Here is a 24,650-nt window from a genome sequence, read left to right as displayed (position 1 = left end):
GTGAATTTTAGACTCATATTTTGAAAATAAAGCCTTGGACATTTTTGAAAAAATTCATGACCCTGGACCTGCAAAAAACTTCAAAAATTTTCGATTTTTTTCAAAAAATTTTTTTTACTCGAAACAACCAAGAAAGTCTCAATTTATGTTTCGAACACCATTTTGAGAAGTTTCAGTGAATTTTAGGCTGATATTTTGAAAATAAAGGCTTGGACATTTTTGAAGAAATCAGGACCTGCAAAAAACTTCAAAAATTTTAAATTTTTTCAAAAAACATTTTTCACTCGAAACAACCAAGAAAGTCTCAATTTATGTTCCAAACACGATTTGAGAAATTTCGGTGAATTTTAGACTCATATTTTGAAACTAAAGCCTTGGACATTTTTGAAAGAAATCAGGACCTGCAAAAAACTTCAAAAATTTTCAATTTTTCTCAAAAAATTTTTTTTACTCGAAAAAACCAAGAAAGTCTCAATTTATGTTTCGAACACCATTTTGAGAATATTCGGTGAATTTTAGACTCATATTTTGAAAAAAAGCCTTGGACATTTTTTAAAAAATTCATGACCCCGGACCTGCAAAAAACTTCAAAAATTTTCGATTTTTTTCAAAAAATTTTTTTTACTTGAAACAACCAAGGAAGTCCCAATTTATGTTTCGAACACCATTTTGAGAAATTTCGGTGAATTTTAGACTCATATTTTGAAAATAAAGCCTTGGACATTTTTGAAAAAATTCATGACCCCGGACCTGCAAAAAACTTCAAAAATTTTCAATTTTGTCAAAAGAAATGTTTTTCTCAAAAAAGCTAAAAAGGCTGAGAAAATACCTTGCTGGATAAAATTGATGACATTTTGGTTAACTTCGAAGTTAAATCTAAAAAAAAATAAGAAAGAATATAAAGAGAATGTTTGTCACTAAAACTTGACAAAAACTTCAAAAATTATCATTTTTTTCAAAAAAATCTTTTTTACTGGAAACAACCAAGAAAGTCTCAATTTATGTTTCGAACACCATTTTGAGAAGTTTCGGTGAATTTTAGACTCATATTTTGAAAATAAAGCCTTGAACATTTTTGAAAAAATTCATGACCCCGGACCTGCAAAAAACTTCAAAAATTTTAAATTTTTTCAAAAAACATTTTTCACTCGAAACAACCAAGAAAGTCTCAATTTATGTTTCGAACACCATTTTGAGAAGTTTCGGTGAATTTTAGACTCATGTTTTGAAAATAAAGCCTTGGACATTTTTGAAAAAATTCATGACCCCACACCTGCAAAAAACTTCAAAAGTTTTCGATTTTTTTCAACAAATCTTTTTTACTCGAAACAACCAAGAAAGTCTCAATTTATGTTCCGAACACGATTTTGAGAAGTTTCGGTGAATTTTAGGCTGATATTTTGAAAATAAAGGCTTGGACATTTTTGAAAGAAATCAGGACCTGCAAAAAACTTCAAAAATTTTAAATTTTTTCAAAAAACATTTTTCACTCGAAACAACCAAGAAAGTCTCAATTTATGTTTCGAACACCATTTTGAGAATATTCGGTGAATTTTAGACTCATATTTTGAAAAAAAGCCTTGGACATTTTTTAAAAAATTCATGACCCCGGACCTGCAAAAAACTTCAAAATTTTTCAATTTTTTTCAAAAAAAACCTTTTTTACTCGAAACAACCAAGAAAGTCTCAATTTATGTTTCGAACACTATTTTGAGAAGTTTCGGTGAATTTTAGACCCATATTTTGAAAATAAAGCCTTGGACATTTTTGAAAAAATTCATGACCCCGGACCTGCAAAAAACTTCAAAAATTTTCGATTATTTTCAAAAAATTTTTTTTACTCAAGACAACCAAGAAAGTCTCAATTTATGTTCCGAACACGATTTTGAGAAGTTTCGGTGAATTTTAGATTCATATTTTAAAAATAAAGGCTTGGGCATTTTTGAAAAAATTCATGACCCCGGACCTGCAAAAAACTTCAAAAATTTTCGATTTTTTTCAAAAAATTTTTTTTACTCGAAACAACCAAGAAAGTCTCAATTTATGTTTCGAACACCATTTTGAGAAGTTTCAGTGAATTTTAGGCTGATATTTTGAAAATAAAGGCTTGGACATTTTTGAAAGAAATCAGGACCTGCAAAAAACTTCAAAAATTTTAAATTTTTTCAAAAAACATTTTTCACTCGAAACAACCAAGAAAGTCTCAATTTATGTTCCAAACACGATTTTGAGAAATTTCGGTGAATTTTAGACTCATATTTTGAAACTAAAGCCTTGGACATTTTTGAAAAAATTCATGACCCCGGACCTGCAAAAAACTTCAAAAATTTGCAATTTTTTTAAAAAAAATTTTTTACTCGAAACAACCAAGAAAGTCTCAATTTATGTTCCGAACACGATTTTGAGAAGTTTCAGTGAATTTTAGGCTCATATTTTAAAAATAAAGGCTTGGGCATTTTTGAAAAAATTCATGACCCCGGACCTGCAAAAAACTTCAAAAATTTTAAATTTTTTCAAAAAACATTTTTTACTTGAAACAACCAAGAAAGTCCCAATTTATGTTTCGAACACCATTTTGAGAAATTTCGGTGAATTTTAGATTCATATTTTGAAAATAAAGCCTTGGACCTTTTTGAAAAAATTCATGACCCCGGACCTGCAAAAAACTTCAAAAATTTTCGATTTTTTTCAAAAAATTTTCTTTACTTGAAAGAACCAAGAAAGTCCCAATTTATGTTTCAAACACCATTTTGAGAAATTTCGGTGACTTTTAGACTCATATTTTGAAAATAAAGCCTTGGACATTTTTGAAAAAATTCATGACCCCGGACCTGCAAAAAACTTCAAAAATTTTCGATTTTTTTCAAAAAATTTTTTTTACTCGAAACAACCAAGAAAGTCTCAATTTATGTTTCGAACACCATTTTGAGAAGTTTCAGTGAATTTTAGGCTGATATTTTGAAAATAAAGGCTTGGACATTTTTGAAAGAAATCAGGACCTGCAAAAAACTTCAAAAATTTTAAATTTTTTCAAAAAACATTTTTCACTCGAAACAACCAAGAAAGTCTCAATTTATGTTTCGAACACCATTTTGAGAAGTTTCGGTGAATTTTAGACTCATGTTTTGAAAATAAAGCCTTGGACATTTTTGAAAAAATTCATGACCCCACACCTGCAAAAAACTTCAAAAGTTTTCGATTTTTTTCAAAAAATCTTTTTTACTCGAAACAACCAAGAAAGTCTCAATTTATGTTCCGAACACGATTTTGAGAAGTTTCGGTGAATTTTAGGCTGATATTTTGAAAATAAAGGCTTGGACATTTTTGAAAGAAATCAGGACCTGCAAAAAACTTCAAAAATTTTAAATTTTTTCAAAAAACATTTTTCACTCGAAACAACCAAGAAAGTCTCAATTTATGTTTCGAACACCATTTTGAGAATATTCGGTGAATTTTAGACTCATATTTTGAAAAAAAGCCTTGGACATTTTTTAAAAAATTCATGACCCCGGACCTGCAAAAAACTTCAAAATTTTTCAATTTTTTTCAAAAAAAACCTTTTTTACTCGAAACAACCAAGAAAGTCTCAATTTATGTTTCGAACACTATTTTGAGAAGTTTCGGTGAATTTTAGACCCATATTTTGAAAATAAAGCCTTGGACATTTTTGAAAAAATTCATGACCCCGGACCTGCAAAAAACTTCAAAAATTTTCGATTATTTTCAAAAAATTTTTTTTACTCAAGACAACCAAGAAAGTCTCAATTTATGTTCCGAACACGATTTTGAGAAGTTTCGGTGAATTTTAGATTCATATTTTAAAAATAAAGGCTTGGGCATTTTTGAAAAAATTCATGACCCCGGACCTGCAAAAAACTTCAAAATTTTTCAATTTTTTTCAAAAAAAACCTTTTTTACTCGAAACAACCAAGAAAGTCTAATTTTATGTTTCGAACACCATTTTGAGAAGTTTCGGTGAATTTTAGACCCATATTTTGAAAATAAAGCCTTGGACATTTTTGAAAAAATACATGACCCCGGACCTGCAAAAAACTTCAAAAATTTTCGATTTTTTTCAAAAAATTTTTTTTACTCGAAACAACCAAGAAAGTCTCAATTTATGTTTCGAACACCATTTTGAGAAGTTTCAGTGAATTTTAGGCTGATATTTTGAAAATAAAGGCTTGGACATTTTTGAAAGAAATCAGGACCTGCAAAAAACTTCAAAAATTTTAAATTTTTTCAAAAAACATTTTTCACTCGAAACAACCAAGAAAGTCTCAATTTATGTTCCAAACACGATTTTGAGAAATTTCGGTGAATTTTAGACTGATATTTTGAAACTAAAGCCTTGGACATTTTTGAAAAAATTCATGACCCCGGACCTGCAAAAAACTTCAAAATTTTTCAATTTTTTTCAAAAAAAACCTTTTTTACTCGAAACAACCAAGAAAGTCTCAATTTATGTTTCGAACACTATTTTGAGAAGTTTCGGTGAATTTTAGACCCATATTTTGAAAATAAAGCCTTGGACATTTTTGAAAAAATTCATGACCCCGGACCTGCAAAAAACTTCAAAAATTTTCGATTATTTTCAAAAAATTTTTTTTACTCAAGACAACCAAGAAAGTCTCAATTTATGTTCCGAACACGATTTTGAGAAGTTTCGGTGAATTTTAGATTCATATTTTAAAAATAAAGGCTTGGGCATTTTTGAAAAAATTCATGACCCCGGACCTGCAAAAAACTTCAAAATTTTTCAATTTTTTTCAAAAAAAACCTTTTTTACTCGAAACAACCAAGAAAGTCTAATTTTATGTTTCGAACACCATTTTGAGAAGTTTCGGTGAATTTTAGACCCATATTTTGAAAATAAAGCCTTGGACATTTTTGAAAAAATACATGACCCCGGACCTGCAAAAAACTTCAAAAATTTTCGATTTTTTTCAAAAAATTTTTTTTACTCGAAACAACCAAGAAAGTCTCAATTTATGTTTCGAACACCATTTTGAGAAGTTTCAGTGAATTTTAGGCTGATATTTTGAAAATAAAGGCTTGGACATTTTTGAAAGAAATCAGGACCTGCAAAAAACTTCAAAAATTTTAAATTTTTTCAAAAAACATTTTTCACTCGAAACAACCAAGAAAGTCTCAATTTATGTTCCAAACACGATTTTGAGAAATTTCGGTGAATTTTAGACTCATATTTTGAAACTAAAGCCTTGGACATTTTTGAAAAAATTCATGACCCCGGACCTGCAAAAAACTTCAAAAATTTGCAATTTTTTTAACAAAAATTTTTTACTCGAAACAACCAAGAAAGTCTCAATTTATGTTCCGAACACGATTTTGAGAAGTTTCAGTGAATTTTAGGCTCATATTTTAAAAATAAAGGCTTGGGCATTTTTGAAAAAATTCATGACCCCGGACCTGCAAAAAACTTCAAAAATTTTAAATTTTTTCAAAAAACATTTTTTACTTGAAACAACCAAGAAAGTCCCAATTTATGTTTCGAACACCATTTTGAGAAATTTCGGTGAATTTTAGACTCATATTTTGAAAATAAAGCCTTGGACCTTTTTGAAAAAATTCATGACCCCGGACCTGCAAAAAACTTCAAAAATTTTCGATTATTTTCAAAAAATTTTTTTTACTCAAGACAACCAAGAAAGTCTCAATTTATGTTCCGAACACGATTTTGAGAAGTTTCAGTGAATTTTAGGCTGATATTTTGAAAATAAAGGCTTGGACATTTTTGAAAGAAATCAGGACCTGCAAAAAACTTCAAAAATTTTAAATTTTTTCAAAAAACATTTTTCACTCGAAACAGCCAAGAAAGTCTCAATTTATGTTCCAAACACGCTTTTGAGAAGTTTCGGTGAATTTTAGACCCATATTTTGAAAATAAAGCCTTGGACATTTTTGAAAAAATTCATGACCCCGGACCTGCAAAAGACTTCAAAAATTTTCGATTTTTTTCAAAAATTTTTTTTTACTTGAAACAACCAAGAAAGTCCCAATTTATGTTTCGAACACCATTTTGAGAAGTTTCGGTGAATTTTAGACTCATATTTTGAAAATAAAGCCTTTGACATTTTTGAAAAAATTCATGACCCCGGACCTGCAAAAAACTTCAAAAATTTTAAATTTTTTCAAAAAACATTTTTCACTCGAAACAACCAAGAAAGTCTCAATTTATGTTCCAAACGCGATTTTGAGAAATTTCGGTGAATTTTAGACTCATATTTTGAAAATAAAGCCTTGGACATTTTTGAAAAAATCATGACCCCGGACCTGCAAAAAACTTCAAAAATTTTCGATTTTTTTCAAAAAATTTTTTTTACTCAAGACAACCAAGAAAGTCTCAATTTATGTTCCAAACACGATTTAGAGAAATTTCGGTGAATTTTAGACTCATATTTTGAAAATAAAGCCTTGGACATTTTTGAAAAAATTCATGACCCCGGACATGCAAAAAAGTTCAAAAGTTTTCGATTTTTTTAAAAAAATTTTTTTTACTCAAGACAACCAAGAAAGTCTCAATTCATGTTCCGAACACGATTTTGAGAAGTTTCAGTGAATTTTAGGCTGATATTTTGAAAATAAAGGCTTGGACATTTTTGAAAGAAATCAGGACCTGCAAAAAACTTCAAAAATTTTAAATTTTTTCAAAAAACATTTTTCACTCGAAACAGCCAAGAAAGTCTCAATTTATGTTCCAAACACGATTTTGAGAAGTTTCGGTGAATTTTAGACTCATTTTTTAAAAATAAAGGCTTGGGCATTTTTGAAAAAATTCATGACCCCGGACCTGCAAAAAACTTCAAAATTTCTCAATTTTTTTCAAAAATTGTTTTTACTCGAAACAACCAAGAAAGTCTCAATTTATGTTCCGAACACGATTTTGAGAAGTTTCGGTGAATTTTAGGCTCATATTTTGAAAATAAAGGCTTGGACATTTTTGAAAGAAATCAGGACCTGCAAAAAACTTCAAAAATTTTAAATTTTTTCAAAAAACATTTTTCACTCGAAACAACCAAGAAAGTCTCAATTTATGTTCCAAACACGATTTTGAGAAGTTTCGATGAATTTTAGGCTCATATTTTGAAAATAAGAGCTTGGGCATTTTTGAAAAATTCATGACCCCGGACCTGCAAAAAACTTCAAAAATTTGCAATTTTTTTAAAAAAAATTTTTTACTCGAAACAACCAAGAAAGTCTCAATTTATGTTCCGAACACGATTTTGAGAAGTTTCAGTGAATTTTAGGCTCATATTTTAAAAATAAAGGCTTGGGCATTTTTGAAAAAATTCATGACCCCGGACTTGCAAAAAACTTCAAAAATTTTAAATTTTTTCAAAGAAGTATTTTTACTCGAAACAACCAAGAAAGTCTCAATTTATGTTCCGAACACCATTTTGAGAACTTTCGGTGAATTTTAGGCTCATATTTTGAAAATAAAGGTTTGGGCATTTTTGAAAACTTCATGACCCCGGACCTGCAAAAAACTTCAAAAATTTTCAATTTTTTTCAAAAAATTTTTTTTACTCGAAACAACCAAGAAAGTCTCAATTTATGTTCCGAACACGATTTTGAGAAATTTCAGAAAACTTTAGGCTCATATTTTAAAAATAAAGGCTTGGGCATTTTTGGAAAAATTCATGACCCGGGACCTGCAAAAAACTTCAAAAATTTTAAATTTTTTCAAAAAACATTTTTTACTCGAAACAACAAGAAAGTCTCAATTTATGTTCCGAACACCATTTTGAGAACTTTCGGTGAATTTTAGGCTCATATTTTGAAAATAAAGGCTTGGACATTTTTGAAAAAATTCATGACCCCGGTCCTGCAAAAAACTTCAAAAATTTGCAATTTTTTTAAAAAAAATTTTTTACTCGAAACAACCAAGAAAGTCTCAATTTATGTTCCAAACACGATTTTGAGAAGTTTCGGTGAATTTTAGGCCGATACTTTGAAAATAAAGGCTTGGGCATTTTTGAAAAAATTCATGACCCGGCAGTTGTAAAAAATTTCAAAAATTGTGAATTTTTTTAACAATTGTCTTTCTTTAAACAACGCATAAAGCCTTAAGTTATGTTCGAAACCAGACCTGACTAAAATTTATCACCCCAGACCTGACTAAAATTATTTACTCAAAACAACATAAAATACCTCAATTTATGCTCCTATCAGGTAGTAAAAGTCTCAGGTAGTTTCTGTGAATTTTAAGCTCATATTTTGAAAATGAGGAAGGAGTCATTTTTGAATCGGTGACTCCTTAGGTATCTTGCTTATTCATGTGGCCTCTAATAGGTACACTGGGAAGAAAAATAAGAATTGCAGGCCTCTCCGTACCAATTTTAGCAGATGTGTGGCTGATGGGGCGTCTTAAAGCAGCAACCTTTTTTAAATACGTTTTCAATCTAAATATTATTTCCGGTAATGATCATAGTGGTAATGCTGATTCAAAGTGGATCCTTTATCACACACAATGTCATGGGATTTCCTAGATGGTGAATGCTGTTCTTTAAAAATGATTCCAAAGAGCAACAAGACAATGTTTCGGATAAAATAGTAATCATAAATAAAAATGGATGAGGTGCACAATATTGCTATATTGCACCACAATAGATGCATGGCACACAATCACATGCCAGAAACTGAGAGGACAATTTGCTTCTATTTGAGATAATAATTTTGTTTTGTTGACTAAGAATGACATTGGCAAGACATTACCATTCTGAGATATTTAAAACCTGGCTCAAATGGTATTGCAGGCATACGATACCATAGAGAAATATAAGAGCAATTGTACCGCAGGATTTCAATAGAATATTCTAATTTGTCGACAATCTCACATTGACATGATTGATTGTACTGTTTTTCTGGAATAAAAAGTAATCTGAGAAGAAACCCAAGAATCCACTCTTATGACCCTGGTACCTTGTCAGTTTCTTTCATCAGATATTTTTCAAGATTGATATTCTTGCAAATCTGATGAAAATCATGAGTATATATCTTTCATTATATATATATATATCTTTGATTATATATGTATATTGTACAGTTGAAAAGACGTGTACACTAGTAAAAATGCAAATTTTGCCAATTACAAATGCAAATTTTCTTTGATTATATATATATATATATATATATATTTATATATATATATATATATATATATATATATATATATATATATATATCCTATGACAAGATATTTTCAATATATTTCTAAAAAAATCAAAAATTAAAATTTAATGATATTCAAAGGCAGCTAGCATTTTTGGTGAAAGAGTGACAAGGAACCTGTCAGTAAAGAAATGGAACACGGTTCAGCAATGGGTCAGCAATGTTCTGGTCCATAGTTTCATTAACCATTTCAAATTCAGAGAAAATAAATCCTTAATGACCAAAAAACAGTGAAATTTGTCCACAAAATAAAACTAGTGAAACCAAACTATTCAATTTAAAAGTTATTTGCCATTTTAAAAAATGTCAGTTGAAAAATTGACAATGGTTCAGCAATGTGTCAGCAATGTGTCAGCAACTGTCAGGCCAAATATTCATAAAACATTTCAAATTGAAAAAAACTTGATGCTTTATGACTTAGAGACAAGGAAGTGTGTCCACAAAACAAAACAAGTGAAATCAAACTATTTAATGTTAGAGCTTGTTGCCATTTTATGAAAAGTCAGTTGAGAAATGAATTATGGTTCAGCAATGGGTCCGCAATGGTCAGGCCAAAATTTCATAAAAGAAATTCAAAGGTTTTGACCTGATCAGACATGATCAAATGATAACAAATACAGAAAATTGTTCTTTTTTCTTATATTTCTATTGAACTTCTTACACAGTCCAGAATTAACATTCTCAAAGAACAAACAAGTTAAGTTCATTGCAGGCGAAATCTTACATTGATCAACCATGGTCACTAACCATGGTCAGAACTTGTCAGAATCATGGCTCAACCATGGAAGGATCAATGCAAACTATGGTTAGGCCGTGAACAATGGTTGGGGTTTTGCAGGGGTAAAAGTTTAACCTTAGTGAATATGTTGTCTTTCAAGAATCAAAAAATTGCTGCCAGCCAATGACAAAATTTAGTTATTACAGCTAAATATATACAAAAATGGTAAAAGAAGCTTTCTTAGTAACTAAAAACATTAGTGTTACTGCTGACATTTAAGCTGCAAGGTAGGTTGTAACATGTGGTAAATCATTTTCTTACATTGAACTTTCTGTGTCAACCATTTCCAGCAAATTAAAGTTTAGGACCAGTGCATGAGGCAGTATAAGAACACATTTAATGTAACGAAGCGGCCTTCCTAAATTGCTATTCCAATTTTCCCTGTTAATGCAATGATTAATAAAGAACTGTTAGAAAGAAAGAGTCGAAATCTGATGCTGCTTCGCGCTGCTCAGTGAACTGGTTTCAAACTCGCTCCCGGCAACCTTGACGAATGCCAGTTTGCAGGTTGCATTTGGGGTCCCTTTTTCATAATAAACAACCGGCATCAAAAATACCATAATTTGCACAAATGCAAATTTGCCAATACTAATAAGGTGACAAAAGGAGTTGGCAACATACCGCAGCGAAATTGCTGAGATTTTCTTCATGATGATACCAAGTTCGTGTCGCAACTGCCCTCTTTTGAATCCTTAGCAGAACAGCATTCTTCGTACTTTGTAGCAGTTTGCGTTTAAGCTATTTGTGAATAGATGTGTCCAAGATTGGTTGATAAGAACAAGGGAATGGAACTGCAGTCTCTACCTTCATGCATCCATGACCGCCTCGTGCAATGCAACATGGTGTAGGTGTTCATTCGTTCATTCCCGCTCCCGCCGTGTTTGTTGCTGAAAGGTTGGAACCGAGGCTACAACTATTTCCCCGAGGATAGCGCACCGTCGCAGGGTCGTTGATGGTGTTCATACGACCAGAACGGCTGGTGTGGAAGGAGGCAAAATTTCGAAGAACCAACAATTTATAGGACATTCTTTAAACTTAAAGAAGGTTCATCTTTGCTTAAAAAAGTTTCTGCTTCTATTTCTTTCGGTGTGGCCGCTCATAGTGTGGAAGCAGACTATTTTAAAACAGATTAAAAAAATGGCGTTTTCAAAAATATCCGCCATCGTGTCGACGAAACCTTATTTTGGTTCCTTGGTTTTGCAAACTTAGGGTACTATGATTTCCTTTCAGTCGGTATAAACCATAAACAAAGTGCTCACTTAGTGTCACAATAGCTGTTCTTGAATTCTCTAAGCCCCGGTCAAACGCATCCAACATTTCATCCAACATTTACTCCCAAAAAAATAGAAAGTTCGTTGATATTTTTCAGCGGGTGGTCAAATGCATTCAACATTTCGCCCAACATTTCCATCACCGTACATCGCTTGCGCAGCGACATGTTTGCAGCACTGGTTTACAGATTATAAAAGGGGGTGGGGGTAAAATAAAAGTGAATAATGATAGCTGATTTCGAGAACAACACGTTGAAACGCATAGCTTCCCGTTATGCCTATGCCTCAATCTAAGACCCCGTTTACACTGTTCCGGGACAATTTTGTACCGTTACGGTTCGCAAGTGTTTACACTGTCGCGGTTCCAAATTGTTCCGTTTAGCCGTTCCGTTTACACTGTACCGGTACAACCTTAATTTAATGGTAGAACATTGTTTAGAAGAAGCTGTATTTAGTCAACTGAGGCTTTTATTTGAAAACTTTGAAAACTTTGAAAAAAGTTGCTCACAAATGAATCTGAAGTTCCCAAAGGTAGCATTGAAGATAGTGAGCACATAACTGCACATAATCATAATGGCGGATAAAGCCTACTTTCCATTGAGCGAAAAGCTTTCGCGCGAAACCTGTGAAGATTTTGTGGGGGGGGGCAACTGCACCCCATGACACCCCATAGCGCCATCCTTGAAGCCGGCCCATCCTGCGACAACAGCTGCATTAACAGCTTTTTGCGCGATAGCCTTTCGCTAAGTTCTTTTCGCTCAGCCAATATACTTGAATACACTAGGCAACTTGAAAGGGAGTTTTTCTGCCTTTTCAAATTTACTACATCACAAAATACAAATAGCAAACCTTCCTTACCAACAAAAGATTGTAAATTTCGCCTACCATTCTAGGAGAGCATAGAGCTAAATCTATATGCAGGAGCATACAGCTAAATCTATATGCAGCCTACCTTTGCTGTTGGTAGATTTGTGGTCCAATGAGAGGATCGTTATAAAGCAGTCACACAAACAGGGAATAATTCTTGGATATAAAGTCGTATTTGTTGTTTCGATGAAGCTAAAAAAACCGACTCCGTTCGCCGTACCGGGTTGATATCATCGATTCTGTATCTCACTATCTACAGACCTTTCATGCTGTTTGGACCATTCGGTCGCGAGTTACTTTGTTTCGAATATTTAGATATTTCTTTAGATTTGACGGGAATTTGGTGCTGTAGTGAAAAAATTTGATATATAGATATATAGATAGATTCCACTGGAATATATAGGAAAAGCTAAATTTTGAAAATAGGATAATTCGCTGCCTGACGGCCCAAATAACATGACATTTTCGGCACAAACTAATTTCAAAATGAAGATTCCAATTCTATGATCCAATTTTGGCAAATACGAAGATATAAAATTGCCCAGAACAGATAATTCGACCTCCTCCTCCATAAGTTGTTTTTATTGACCTCAAAGCGAGACTATTTTGAACAATATGTGAGGCTATACGCTGCATAAATCTCAGCGTACTTGGCCGTTGTTCTCGCCAATTAAAAATTATTCATGAAAGGAAGCATTTTGATTGGTGGAAGTACCGTCTAGGGCAGCCATTCTGAGGCCTGCGGGCTAACCAAGGCCTGCAAAGAGATTTCATCCGGCCCACCGAATCCTTTTGCCTCTTGAATATTCATTTCTCGAACAATTCTCGGCCCATCGAATATTCTCTCGTATTAATTTAGTATATAACTTTCTCCCGTTGAAATCAACTTTAGATGCAGTTTCTGGTCATCATTCTTAGACAAGTTTAGTCTAAAATTTATCTTGCCGCAAAACTTGGTGGCAATAACTACACCAACAATCATCATTTCTGACTTCAAGCACTTCAAGTCGACCTAAGAAGAGTCTTCAAAGATTAAAGTCCTAACTTAAACATTGCAGTGTGGGGGCAAAACAATGATCTTTTGACTCAACCTGGTACAAGAAACGTCGTTAAGTTACAGAATTTTCTGTTAAATATTTTTTGTATTTATTTACTATCCTACATTTTGAGGCTTTTAGCCCCACTTCCCACCAAAAAGTTATCCCTGGCCTTCGGCGTGTAAATCTGACGTGTAATGCACATTGAGCCAACCCCAACAGCATCTAGCCAGCACCATGTCCTTCAAGGTCAGTATCGCCTCCCTCTTTCCCTTCTGTCATCCACCTTTCCAAGACTTATTTCGTGAAAATAAGCATACTGGAAAGATTTTATAAATAAAGAAATAATGAACCGGTCTATCTTATCTCTAATATAGCATGGTAACAATAAGTTGAATGTTCATTAGCCCATGAAGAGAATCTGCATGTTTTTCTGCCAAGGCACTCGAAATACTTAAAAATCCCTGGTCTAGGGTACTCTCTGCATATCCTTGACAGATCTCTATTCAACATTGAGTAGTTTGAACTTCGATATTAGCCTCTCGAAATTCCCAGCTTCCAGACGCTTCGCCACATTCACTATGTCGTTATTTCCGTGAATTTCGCGCAGGGCCGTAAATCCCGGAGGGACAGGGGGGTTGGACCCCCCCCCCCCCAAAAAAATCTGGAGCAAAACGATTTTGTTTAAGAAAAAATCGTCATTTTCTTTTAAAAAAAGGAATCCTTGGTAGCTGGGTTAGAGCCAAGCTAAGTTTTTCTGTTTTATTGCAACGAACCTCGGGCACTATACCATGGTGTAAAGTGCAAATTGACTATTCTTGATGGCTGTTATTTTTGTTTGCAAAGTGGTGTCGTGTTGGAATTAGCCCCAAATATTTTATTCAAAATCTCAAAAAACATGTAAGAAAACAATCGTTTAAGTCGCCATAAATCTCTAAAGATCCACATTTCACATATTTTCATTACACGCCTTTTTATAAAAATCCTAGCTCAAAACCTAGGTCCTAAAGTTCTAAATTTTTGAACCTCTATTAGTCGAATTGCAGTACCAATTAGCCCCTTTTTAACAACATAACAAAGGGATTAAGGAATGATATGTTAACTTGAATGAGGCCCGATGCATGGAAATGGTTGCTGATCTTCGAAAAAAAACAATCAAATTCACTGAGGTCAGCAATGTTCAGCGAAAAATGGGCTTTGTTCCCCAGCGCTTTGATGATTTTATCCCTTCCCCGTCAGTGAGTCAGTCATAAAGGCTCGTATCTTCAAGTATTTATGAATCGTACAAGATCCTTATACCTCCATAGAAATGTGCAGCGAAAACTTTCATGTTCTGGAAAAATGTTGGAGGAGGTTGGTATGCAAAATCTTCTCTTGAGTGCTAAAAGACGCGAAGTGGTCAGAAGGTGGTAATCCTGGACAAAAATAGTTGAGACTTTTTACTTTAAAAAAAACTTTTCCCTTCCCACGATTCAATGTTGGATAAATGATTTCGAAGCTAAAATGATAAAACTACAAATCCAACATTGATTTGGGAGGAAAGAGGGGATTCAATTTTACAGAGGCAACGCTGAAGAAGGAAATTGCAAAAATTGCCTTTTGTTTCCTTTTGACCGGGATTGAAGCGAGCTCGAAAAGATTTAGCGACTGTATAAAGAAAGTGCGCCGATACTTGTAAATTTTTATTAATTTGTATAAGTTGCAGTTACTGTTGGCTTGACGTCAACACATGAGAACTTTGAGGAGAGCTTGTTTTCTACATTAAAGGGACTTGGTCACGTATAATGCCGTGGGCCAATGTTGTTGTGTTGTAGCTTGTGGATGGAGTCAATACACCACGGCAACTAAAGCGAGTTTTGACTGGAAAGGTAATCGGAACGCGTCCGGCAGTTTTTAATTTTTTTTTCGTTTACAGACAGGGCCTAAAATAAGTGTGGATCTGACTAATTTCTTGGCGATATAAATCAGAATTGTGGATCTATAATTCTTGAAAGTGTGGATTTGTAAATAATGCATTTCTTTTAAAGTGCAGCATTGAATACCAACCAAAACGCCTAAGAAAGAATTCGGAAACTTTTTCAGCGGGAAGTGAATGCCAAATCCTAGCCTTATGTATCAGGGCCGCCGGAGCCAGGGGGTCCACGGGGGCAAAGCCCCCCCTGTTTGCAAAAAGTATAAACAAGTGCCCCTTTTTGAAAAATATATTGTGTGTGTTTTTTCAATGCCAGATATTCTGCCTTTAGAAACTAAGTAAAAAAATAGCTCTGGACGTTGTTGGAGGACCTTTCATTAAATTCCTTCAATGTTCACTTGGTCTTGATGCAAAACGCAAGCTCCTGTGATGAACAATATCAACTGCGAAGGAGATTGCCAGTTCCGCGAGAAAATTTCCTTAGTATGTCTTCAACAACAAATCAATTAGTGAAAGGTCCGGTCAAGTTCCCGGCGGGCACAGTCAGTTGGTCCAATGTATATCGTGTGCGTTCTTGAAAGTAGAAACTGGAGCCCTATCTCTGATTCTGAGATGCGTAAAATGTACCCTATTCTGTGACTTTTCAAAAATTGTGTAACTCTTTTCACTGAGAACATTCAAGCTTGAGTAGGAATTTTTGATACCAATTCATGTTAGAACCATTATTTTTCTTAAACTTATGACTAGGCAAGTTAAAAAGCAGAGTTCACTAAATTTGATTTCAACAATGATCCCTTGTGGTACATATTGCTTTCTTCACAACATTGTGTTCAATGTTTTTTATGAAGAAATGAAAAAGTTGTGTCCAAGCAATGAGTACATGCTAACAAATACTTAAATTTCTTATCTAGGATTAGAACAATATACAAGACTAGACGTACTGCAAAATTTGTTGTACTTCAATATGCCATTCATTTATCTAAAAAGTTATCTGCAACATCATATCAGTAAATTCCTGCTCTTTTTGTGCTTCCTTTGACTGATTAAGAATACAACCCAATTTTCAAAATTCTATGTCCCAGAATTTTAACTTTTTTCGAGTTTTTCGGAACTCGCATGTAATACGTTTTACCAACAAACTGAGCCCCCCCAGGATCAAGTTTAAGGAGAGTTAAAAACTTGTTTCGTTCATAAGACTGACGAGATCAATGTTGCAAATTAAATTTGCTATGACAGTGAAGAATGTGCCCGCACCTTCAGCCGATTGCGTGAAGATGACTTAACCATAAAATTTTAGCTTTTAAGATAAAATTTGATGGAGGCGAACGAATTTGTGTTTAAGTGAGGATGGTGCGATTACCAAGGGGGACGAAATTGTTTAAATATGAAAGTAAGAAAGTTAATATCATTATTATGTCCAACGTGTGTCATGATTTTTATAATTGTCTAAATTACCGTGAAATCTGTACCATTTTTGGCACTTACTAATGTTTCGGAAAAAAATATTTGTGCCCTTTTTATTCGGTTTGGACCCCCCCTGTTCAAAACTGCGTCCGGCGGCCCAGTGTATTGAGGCCATTTTTTAATTGCCGTAAGAAATGAGCATAAATTTAAGATTCTTCAGAACTTGAAGCTTCAGCACATGTGGAGGAAAATCATTGCGCTTTATGGGATTGTCATGCTGTTGGGGAATAAGATGGACTATGTATTCAGCTTCAACTTCAATTCATCAACTCAAGTTAGTTTGCATTTATGACTTACTTAAAAAAGACACTGACGCTACCAAGATTCTTTTTGGAGATCTGCAAGATTATGACTTCCTGCCAATAACATATTTTGGGGTTTATGTGATATCCAAGGGCCGTCGGAAGCAGGGAGGTTGGGGGCTGGAGCACCCCAGTAATTGTCAAGCAAAACGAGACGTGAAAAGCTCCACCCAGTTATTGTCACGGACAAAAATTTAGCAAAATTTTATTTGATCATGCATTGATGTTTGAGAAATCTTAGACCACAGAGATCTGAGACCTGCTCTTAGAGGAATTCTACCAGACGATACAATGGCTCGGACTCTCGCAGCAAACCTTAATTCTGCAGGTGTAACGAGCTGATTCTCACTTACAACAAATAGAGACAAGTGGGCAAAGCAGCATAGCTCCAGAAACACCTAACAAATATATGCATATTGCAAAAAAATGCTTGATCTCGCAAGTTCCCAGTTCCTTGAACAGCTGCAAAAGTATGGCTCCAAAATTCCAAAACCCCATAGTCTGGGAATCAAGACGATTTCAGGGGGTTTTTGAAGGTGAAAGAAAAGAGAAAACAAATTTGACGGAAATCTGAACAAACCATGTATAAGGGTTTCCTTTCGATAACGTTTTTGGTGACAAGTTAAGACATAATAGCTACATGATGCCAAGTTTCTTATTAAACCAATCCAAATATTATAAAGAATCGGCTTTTGTTAATAAAATTTCATTTATTCAGGATTCTGCCCAATTGGGGTATCTTATTTGCACCAAAGTGGCAGTATCTGCCACGCCCATTGTCCCGATCCCACGCACATTTCTTATTTTGGGCACTGCTATGACTGCCCTCGGTGTGTCTGTATGAGAACTGATTTTGATATTCAACGGTCAAAATGAGGGATTGGGGTGAGAATTCGTGCCAAAGAGGGTGCAAAAACATCAGGTTGCAGAAGACGAAAGGACAGAGGATTGAAGAAACAGAGAAATACCCTGGTCATTCAACTTTTCGAGAAGGCCCTCCATACATGGGTGTATGAAGGGAAATGAAATATTTTCCAAATACAATGCAATGACTCGTTTGCAAAATCTAAATATAGCTGCGGAGGAGCCTTTTAAAATAACAAGTGATGTATTTCATAATGGCAGGAAAGTGACTCAGATTAAATTTCTGTTGATATCAGCAAACTGAAAGTGTGTAGAAAAAGAGACTCATCTTTCCAGGATGGAGGGTATGCCGATTTATGCGTCGCTTTCACTTCTAGCTAAGCAATTGCAATTCATGAGGCTATAGATATAAGCAGGACATTTAGATAAAGGCAATGTTAGGTTGTGGATGTGTTGGAAAAGGAGGATAGATGCGGATTTGTTTTTATTTCATGGTAGAATTTGCTGTCAGCACTTCTAAAGATTTAAATATTTACTCCTAGACAAGCTACAAATTATATAATTATTTCTTATACTTGTGTTTTGGTGCTAAGGCAATCATTGTCGTCTTTTGGAATACATCCTTATCCGCTTGTGATGTATTTGCAATAAATGTACGTATCCTTTTTATTTCAGACACTCTTTTTCAATTGAAGGTTAGTTCATGAGTATTTGAATTATTCTTGAATTTTTCTCTAACTTTGTCACTGAAAATAAAGTGCATAGTAGCTGTGAAATGAATGGCTTTACAAGCCTTATTAGCAGCTAATAGCTTTGCAGGCTGCAAGCTTTGCAAGCTCTGCAGAGTGAATTTTCTGCCTAGTATTTTCTTGAAGGATGTCAGTTTCTTTTACATTCTGAAATTTACCTGGCAAGATACTGTTGTTTATATGCAAAGATTGTTTATTGTTAATGCTTGAGAATTCTTTATTTCTCTTACATCTTTGTATTGTTGCTTTTTGCTGTCTGCTCTCCAGCCTCCCTAAACATGTCTCTATTTTTCTATTATATACTTTATTTATTTACGTTATAACTGGTTTCTCTTGCTAATTTCTACATGTTCAAATGGCTTGTTAGTTTAAATTTGCAGCAATAAAATTTATTATTTATCAAGATTCAAAATAAAGGGAGCAAGTACATTTAAATTTAGGATTCATTTGTAGTTTTCATCAAAGCAATTGGAGAGGCTCTCGAAAAGATGCGAAAAAGACCAGAAGACTCAACAACAAAAAGTTAAAAAGGTAATCTATAGTTAGCTAAAAACCCCCGTTTAACCTCATCAAATGTTTCTGCCAAATTTTTGTGGTAAAGTGAGGGTGTTGTGAGGGCTAAATTTTTATTAAAAATCACTATTTTTGGCACTAGCTGATTTAAACAGAAAAAGTTAGCATAAAACACCAATTCTGATCCCTGCTTACTAGATCAGGTTTACTCTAAAAATTACACCAAACACTATTGTATATAAAAAAATTTGCTGTAATGTAAATTCAATGTAATGTAATGGCAGATTCAATAACTTGTTAAATCCATGATTCTGTATGAACTAGAAACTCTATCAATATAACTTTGATGTTTCCTAAATGGGGCCAAATATTAGTTTTTAGAAGTGTATTAACCAGCTTGGGAATGAAAACTTTTGTTAAATACACATGGAGATTTTTAAAGTATATATTATGTCATACAAAACCGTTCTTCCTTTTGGGAAGTGATTAAGAAAGGATCATAATAAAAATTGTCCTAACATTTATTCTCAAATTAGGTTTTTCAAATTGAGGTGCCTCTTACAGTCCATACATTCCAGAAGTTTAGGCAATAGCTACTTGTTCTGGAGTTGTACCATTGGCCATTTTATAGCATTTACTCTTGTTAAAATTGTTAACATACAAGAAGGTATTTTTAAACAGCATGTAATGGGTTTGAAAGCCCTAAATTTGATCTAAAATCAGGAAAAATGTATTAACTTCTACTGTGAGATGTTGAACCTACTGAAACAAGCTGCAAACAGTTAATCTTGAAACATTATCTATCAGTTCAGTTCAGTTCAGTTCAGTTTTATTTTAAATTCCACTGGATACATACACTTGTTGCAAATTAGAAATAATCCAAGCTTAAAAGTATAAACAATGTAAAAGGAAGTTAAATAATATAAACGTAACATAACAAATACAGAGTAGTGGAGAAACAAGCTAGTATTGTAAACAGGGAATTATTTAAAGGAGGAAACTTTCTCAGTAGTTTATAAACTAATCGAGGAGAAAGCACCCCCTAGTAAATTAGATGCGTTCTGCTTAATTTTTTAGTTCTAAAAGTAAAAAGAATTATCTGTAAGTTGCTATCAGTCATCCACAGAATAATATCATCTATTTATAGACTAAGTTTAAAAACCATCATTGACTACTATGTTGTTTTGTAAAAATATTTTAAGATTGTTTTTAAAAGAATATTTTGAAGGAGAATTTCTAATTTCTACTGGTAGGTCATTCCACATTTTTGCCCCCATATATCGAATAGACTTCAGGCCATACCGAAAACTGTTCCTATGAGTCAAAAACAAATTACCGCGATTAGATTGCCTAGTAGAGTGTTGGTGAATATTTGCATTGAAAGAGAAGTAATCATGAAAGCTATCTATGTATCTATCAACATTACCGTGATGAAAGTTTTGCACAAGAATAGATCTATTGAAATTAAAATCATATGTTAAGTAACTAAATCTGTAATCTAATCAAAGGTCATTCAGCATTGCACATCTCTAGTCTTTAAGATTTGGTTAGGGTAAAAAACAATGCCAGATAAAGGTTATGTTCTCAAATATCTGTCTCCAAGGACAGTCTTTTATTATATCACATTTAAGCTTGGTTCCCACTAGAGCCAAAATGCATTGGGAAAAGGTTGAACTAAACATGTTAGAAATAGACTGGAAATATAGCAATTCACTTAATTCAATATCATTCCCACCAAATGTTGAATGTAAAGGCATTTGCAGCTACAAGGTTTTCCAGCGCGTGTGGCAAATTAAAGACAATTCTTTGTAAAATGCTGCCACCTACCACTACCCTTTTATTTAGTTTGCGTAAAAATAAAATATAAACGGGGGAGGGAAAACAGCACATGATTTGACCAATAAGGAATCTTGAGACTAAATTGCTAAATCTTGTTCTAATTCAACAGAAAGGTAGGGAAAGATTTAACCAAGCAAACAAGTTGAACATTTTGCCTAACAATTGTTCAAACACATTTCTTGCCCCCAGTATTTGAGGCAAAAATCTACAAATGGCATTGTATTTCTGCAATGATAATGTTGGTACCTTTGACGATGTCCTAACTCTTTTGAATGCAATAAAAAAAATTTATCATATTTCAAAAGTGTTCAAAATGCATTTTTAAAATGTGGCGAGTTAGTGTTCCACATTCACCCAGGACTTCCAATGACCAACACATATCTTATGATGATTTTATCCCATTTCCAACACATTTTCGCTCTAATGGAAACCAAACTGCAAGAAGCCAAGACAAGTTTCTATATGCTAAATAATTTGTTTGCAGTCTGGAATGGAAAATGTTTCCTTTATTTTTATGACCAATCTTTAAAACTGTGGTGGTAAACTTGAAACAGCTACTGGAAAGTGAGATATTTTTCAATGTTGAATTAATTCAAAATTTAACATTAATATCTGTTTAATTTTTCTAGGCAATCCAGCAAAAGAATATTGAAGGAGCAAAGATTTATGCAGAGAATGCAATTAGAAAGAAAAATGAATCTTTGAATTATCTTCGATTTGCATCAAGAGTAGACGCAGTAGCTTCAAGAATTCAGTCTGCTTTGGCTATGAAACAGGTATCACCTGTGAAATATATGCCCTTACCATTTTAAAAATTCTCTTTTTAAGATTGTGATAAATTTACAATTTCATTTCATTACAAATTCATTACACTTTGTTTAATATAATTATTTATATAATGTTTGCTTGAATTCCTGTCACCAATGATATGGTTAATAAGTGCATAGAAGAGGACAATAAAAGCACTAACATTTATTTGTTATCATCTGATATGTCTTCTTACATGAATGTATGAAAAGGCTTGCCATATTTTAAAGGCACTATATTCGGATAAACTTTTGTCAATTTTCCAATCTGCAACAGATCACTAATTCTCAAAGATTTCTCAATTGTAAATGGCTACAGAGCCTATTGTTAGTGCAAATAGTTTACTATTGGGACTTAGTGCCTTTAAGCTTTCTCCTACAAATAAATGATATGAAATAAGTTTGTCTCCAAATAAAAGATAGAATCATAACATATAATTTGAATTTCACTATTTTTCAAGGTAACAAAAGACATGTCTGGTGTTGTGAAAGGACTTGATAAAGCCTTGCAGTCAATGGATTTGCAAAAGGCATGTTTTCTCTTATAAACTTATAATGGATTAAAATTTTCATTTTTCTTTTAGAATTTTGCCTGATCCTTGCAAATTTTTGCTATATTATCATGGAAAATTCTTATCCATTCTAACACTTCCTTTGAAGATCAACCCCTTTTTATGCCAATGATTGTTTATTGTCAAGTGACTATATCATACACTGTTTTTACTTTTTAAATAATTTTTACCTAGTTTGTGCCATTTGAAAAACTGTATTAATTCAGCCTTTTCAATAGGTCTCAGCAGTTATGGAGAAATTTGAAAAACAGTTTGAAGACTTAGATGTTCACACACAGGTAAAATTTTTATAGAGCAATTTCAACATCTGTGGGGTAGCTTGTAGAATTCGGATGGTAACAGGCCTCTCATGGAAAAATCTATCATAGACCAGCGGTCTATAATGCCTTTTTTATATTTCTGAATGAGCTTATTGAAGTCAAATGTAAGTTTATTCAGTTCTGGTAATATGAAATCTGTTCCAGTGCTGGTAATGGCACTCCTTGAAAAGTTTAGGCATGTGATGTTTGTGATTCATAAAATGGAGACCTTACTTGTCATTTAATACCAAACTGGAGTCATCCAAAAAGTTGTTCAAAGTGGCGTCATTTGAAAATAGAGCCATTTGAAAATGCATCTTTTTCTTCATTTTCCTTTTGGCCAAAATGGAATGGCCCAGAGTAATGGGAAGAGTTCAAGAAAATACAAAAACTGAATGTTCTTTGAAAAAACATACAAAAACAGAGTAATGGAAAGAGGACCTTGAAGAGTGATTATGCCATCAAATGCCCCCGGAAATGCCATTAAAATAAAGCACACAGAAAAAATTAATTTTAACTTTAGAGAAATCAACAAGAAACAAAAGATGAAAAAACAATCTCTCATATCAAAACAATCTTTTGCAAGAGCTTTGCATAGGTGCAATCTGAATCCAGATAGATCCGAATGAAGGATAATCTCAGCTTTTTTCAATGTCACCCTTGCTATCAGAGGATATCAGTTTATCATACAGGTCTGACTTATGACCTGATTTATGATCTCAAAATATGATTTTTATCTCAAGTTATCAATTCTCATCTAGGTTTTAGAAGGCTCAATGGGTAATGCTGTTACTCTAACAACACCTCAAGATCAGGTAATGTAAAAACATGTTAAGTATTTAAAACAAGTTTCAGGTACTGCAGTACTTGCTGGTGATTGATTCATGAGTGTTATAATTCAGACATCATTTCTATGATTTCTGTAGCCTTGTGCCAGGATGGGGCAGTAGTTAGGGTTGCAGACTAAAGATCCAAATTTTTACTACAGATGCAGACTACAGATCCAAAGGTGCGGGGTTCAATTCCCTGCCACAACCAAACTTTTACTTAAAGTAGGGAGAATTGCCAGCTTTCTGTAATTCCAGGCTTAGGAACCAGGAGGTGTGGTCACATTGAGAGGAAGGACCAGGACAGTGCTCAAAAAGCATGGCTTATCATTGTGTAGAACTACCTTTAAAAGCTAGGTAGCAACAAATACAATATATTATAGTGAAAAACGTTGTCGTCATTTAAGCATACTCCAAGGGATTTATCTTTAATTACCCAATAGTTTCAAAATCTCAAATCTGCACCAGAAATAAAACAATGGCTTGTTTCATTCACAGGTTGATCAGCTGATCTTACAAGTGGCAGAAGAAAATGGTTTGGAAGTTATGGACCAACTGGCAGAGGTGAATCCAGCTAGTGGCTCATTAGCACAAGGTGCTGCCTCAAAAGTGAAGGGATCAAAAGAGGATGACCTAGACAGAAGGTAGATATAGCCATCACTTGGTTCTAGCCTCATAAGTAGCTTACTAGCTAGCTTTCTGTTAATTTTCAAGAGTTTTAACTTTTTAGTTCAGTTCTTGGTCTCAAGGTTCAGTGCTAGTTTATGGCTCTGTTCATTCTTAGAGTATATAAAACAGTAAAACTAATTCTAATAATAATGGACTGTAAGAGCAAGACATAAGCACCAATTTTGTTTCTATCTATTTCAAGGTATTGCTGTTTCCTGCCTACCCTTTGAACTAATAGAATTTTTTTTCTTTCCTTTTCCAGACTAGCAGCATTGCGGAACTGATTATTTTGGGAATAAAGTGACTTTCTGTATGAATGTACATGTGCAATTAACATTTCTTATCATTCACATTATTAAGCATTTTATATTCAGGTTACAATGTTCAAATTTTGGTGTATAGCTTTATTCTTGTATTAATTGCATTTATTTGTTAAATACAAAATGTTTTGCAACACAAAAATAACCATGAACCATAATTGATTTTATAAAATAACTACCCAAAGACATGACCAAGTCATGTATGAAGTTGTTGTGAGATGCAATGCACTGAAAATTAAAAGCCAAGTTCCTTCATGTATATAAAGAATAAAGATACTTCCAGTGAATAAAGATGCAGTAGTACTGAGATTCAGTTCATATGTTTTAGGTACTGATGTTCAGTTCACATGGTTTCATAGTCATGGTCAT

General features: G+C 33.4%; 1 protein-coding gene across 1 annotated transcript; it reads left to right on the top strand.

Moving 5' to 3' along the window:
* Window positions 1-17,894: 17,894 nt before the first annotated feature.
* On the top strand, window positions 17,895-24,350 carry LOC148960384 (charged multivesicular body protein 1a-like). The gene is made up of 9 exons (XM_089114606.1): window positions 17,895-18,031; window positions 18,363-18,382; window positions 18,890-18,967; window positions 21,418-21,564; window positions 22,056-22,124; window positions 22,385-22,444; window positions 23,227-23,280; window positions 23,791-23,936; window positions 24,224-24,350. The coding sequence occupies exons 1-9, from the start codon at window positions 18,025-18,027 to the stop codon at window positions 24,243-24,245; spliced, it is 603 nt and encodes a 200-aa protein (XP_088970732.1). The 5' UTR covers window positions 17,895-18,024; the 3' UTR covers window positions 24,246-24,350.
* The last annotated feature ends 300 nt before the right edge of the window (window positions 24,351-24,650 follow it).

Source organism: Rhopilema esculentum, chromosome 4, assembly GCF_057945365.1.
Source record: "Rhopilema esculentum isolate cy_ngs chromosome 4, ASM5794536v1, whole genome shotgun sequence".
NCBI classification, from domain to species: domain Eukaryota; kingdom Metazoa; phylum Cnidaria; class Scyphozoa; order Rhizostomeae; family Rhizostomatidae; genus Rhopilema; species Rhopilema esculentum.
Note: the sequence above shows the minus strand (reverse complement) of the source record. Positions and strands in the feature narration are given on the sequence as shown.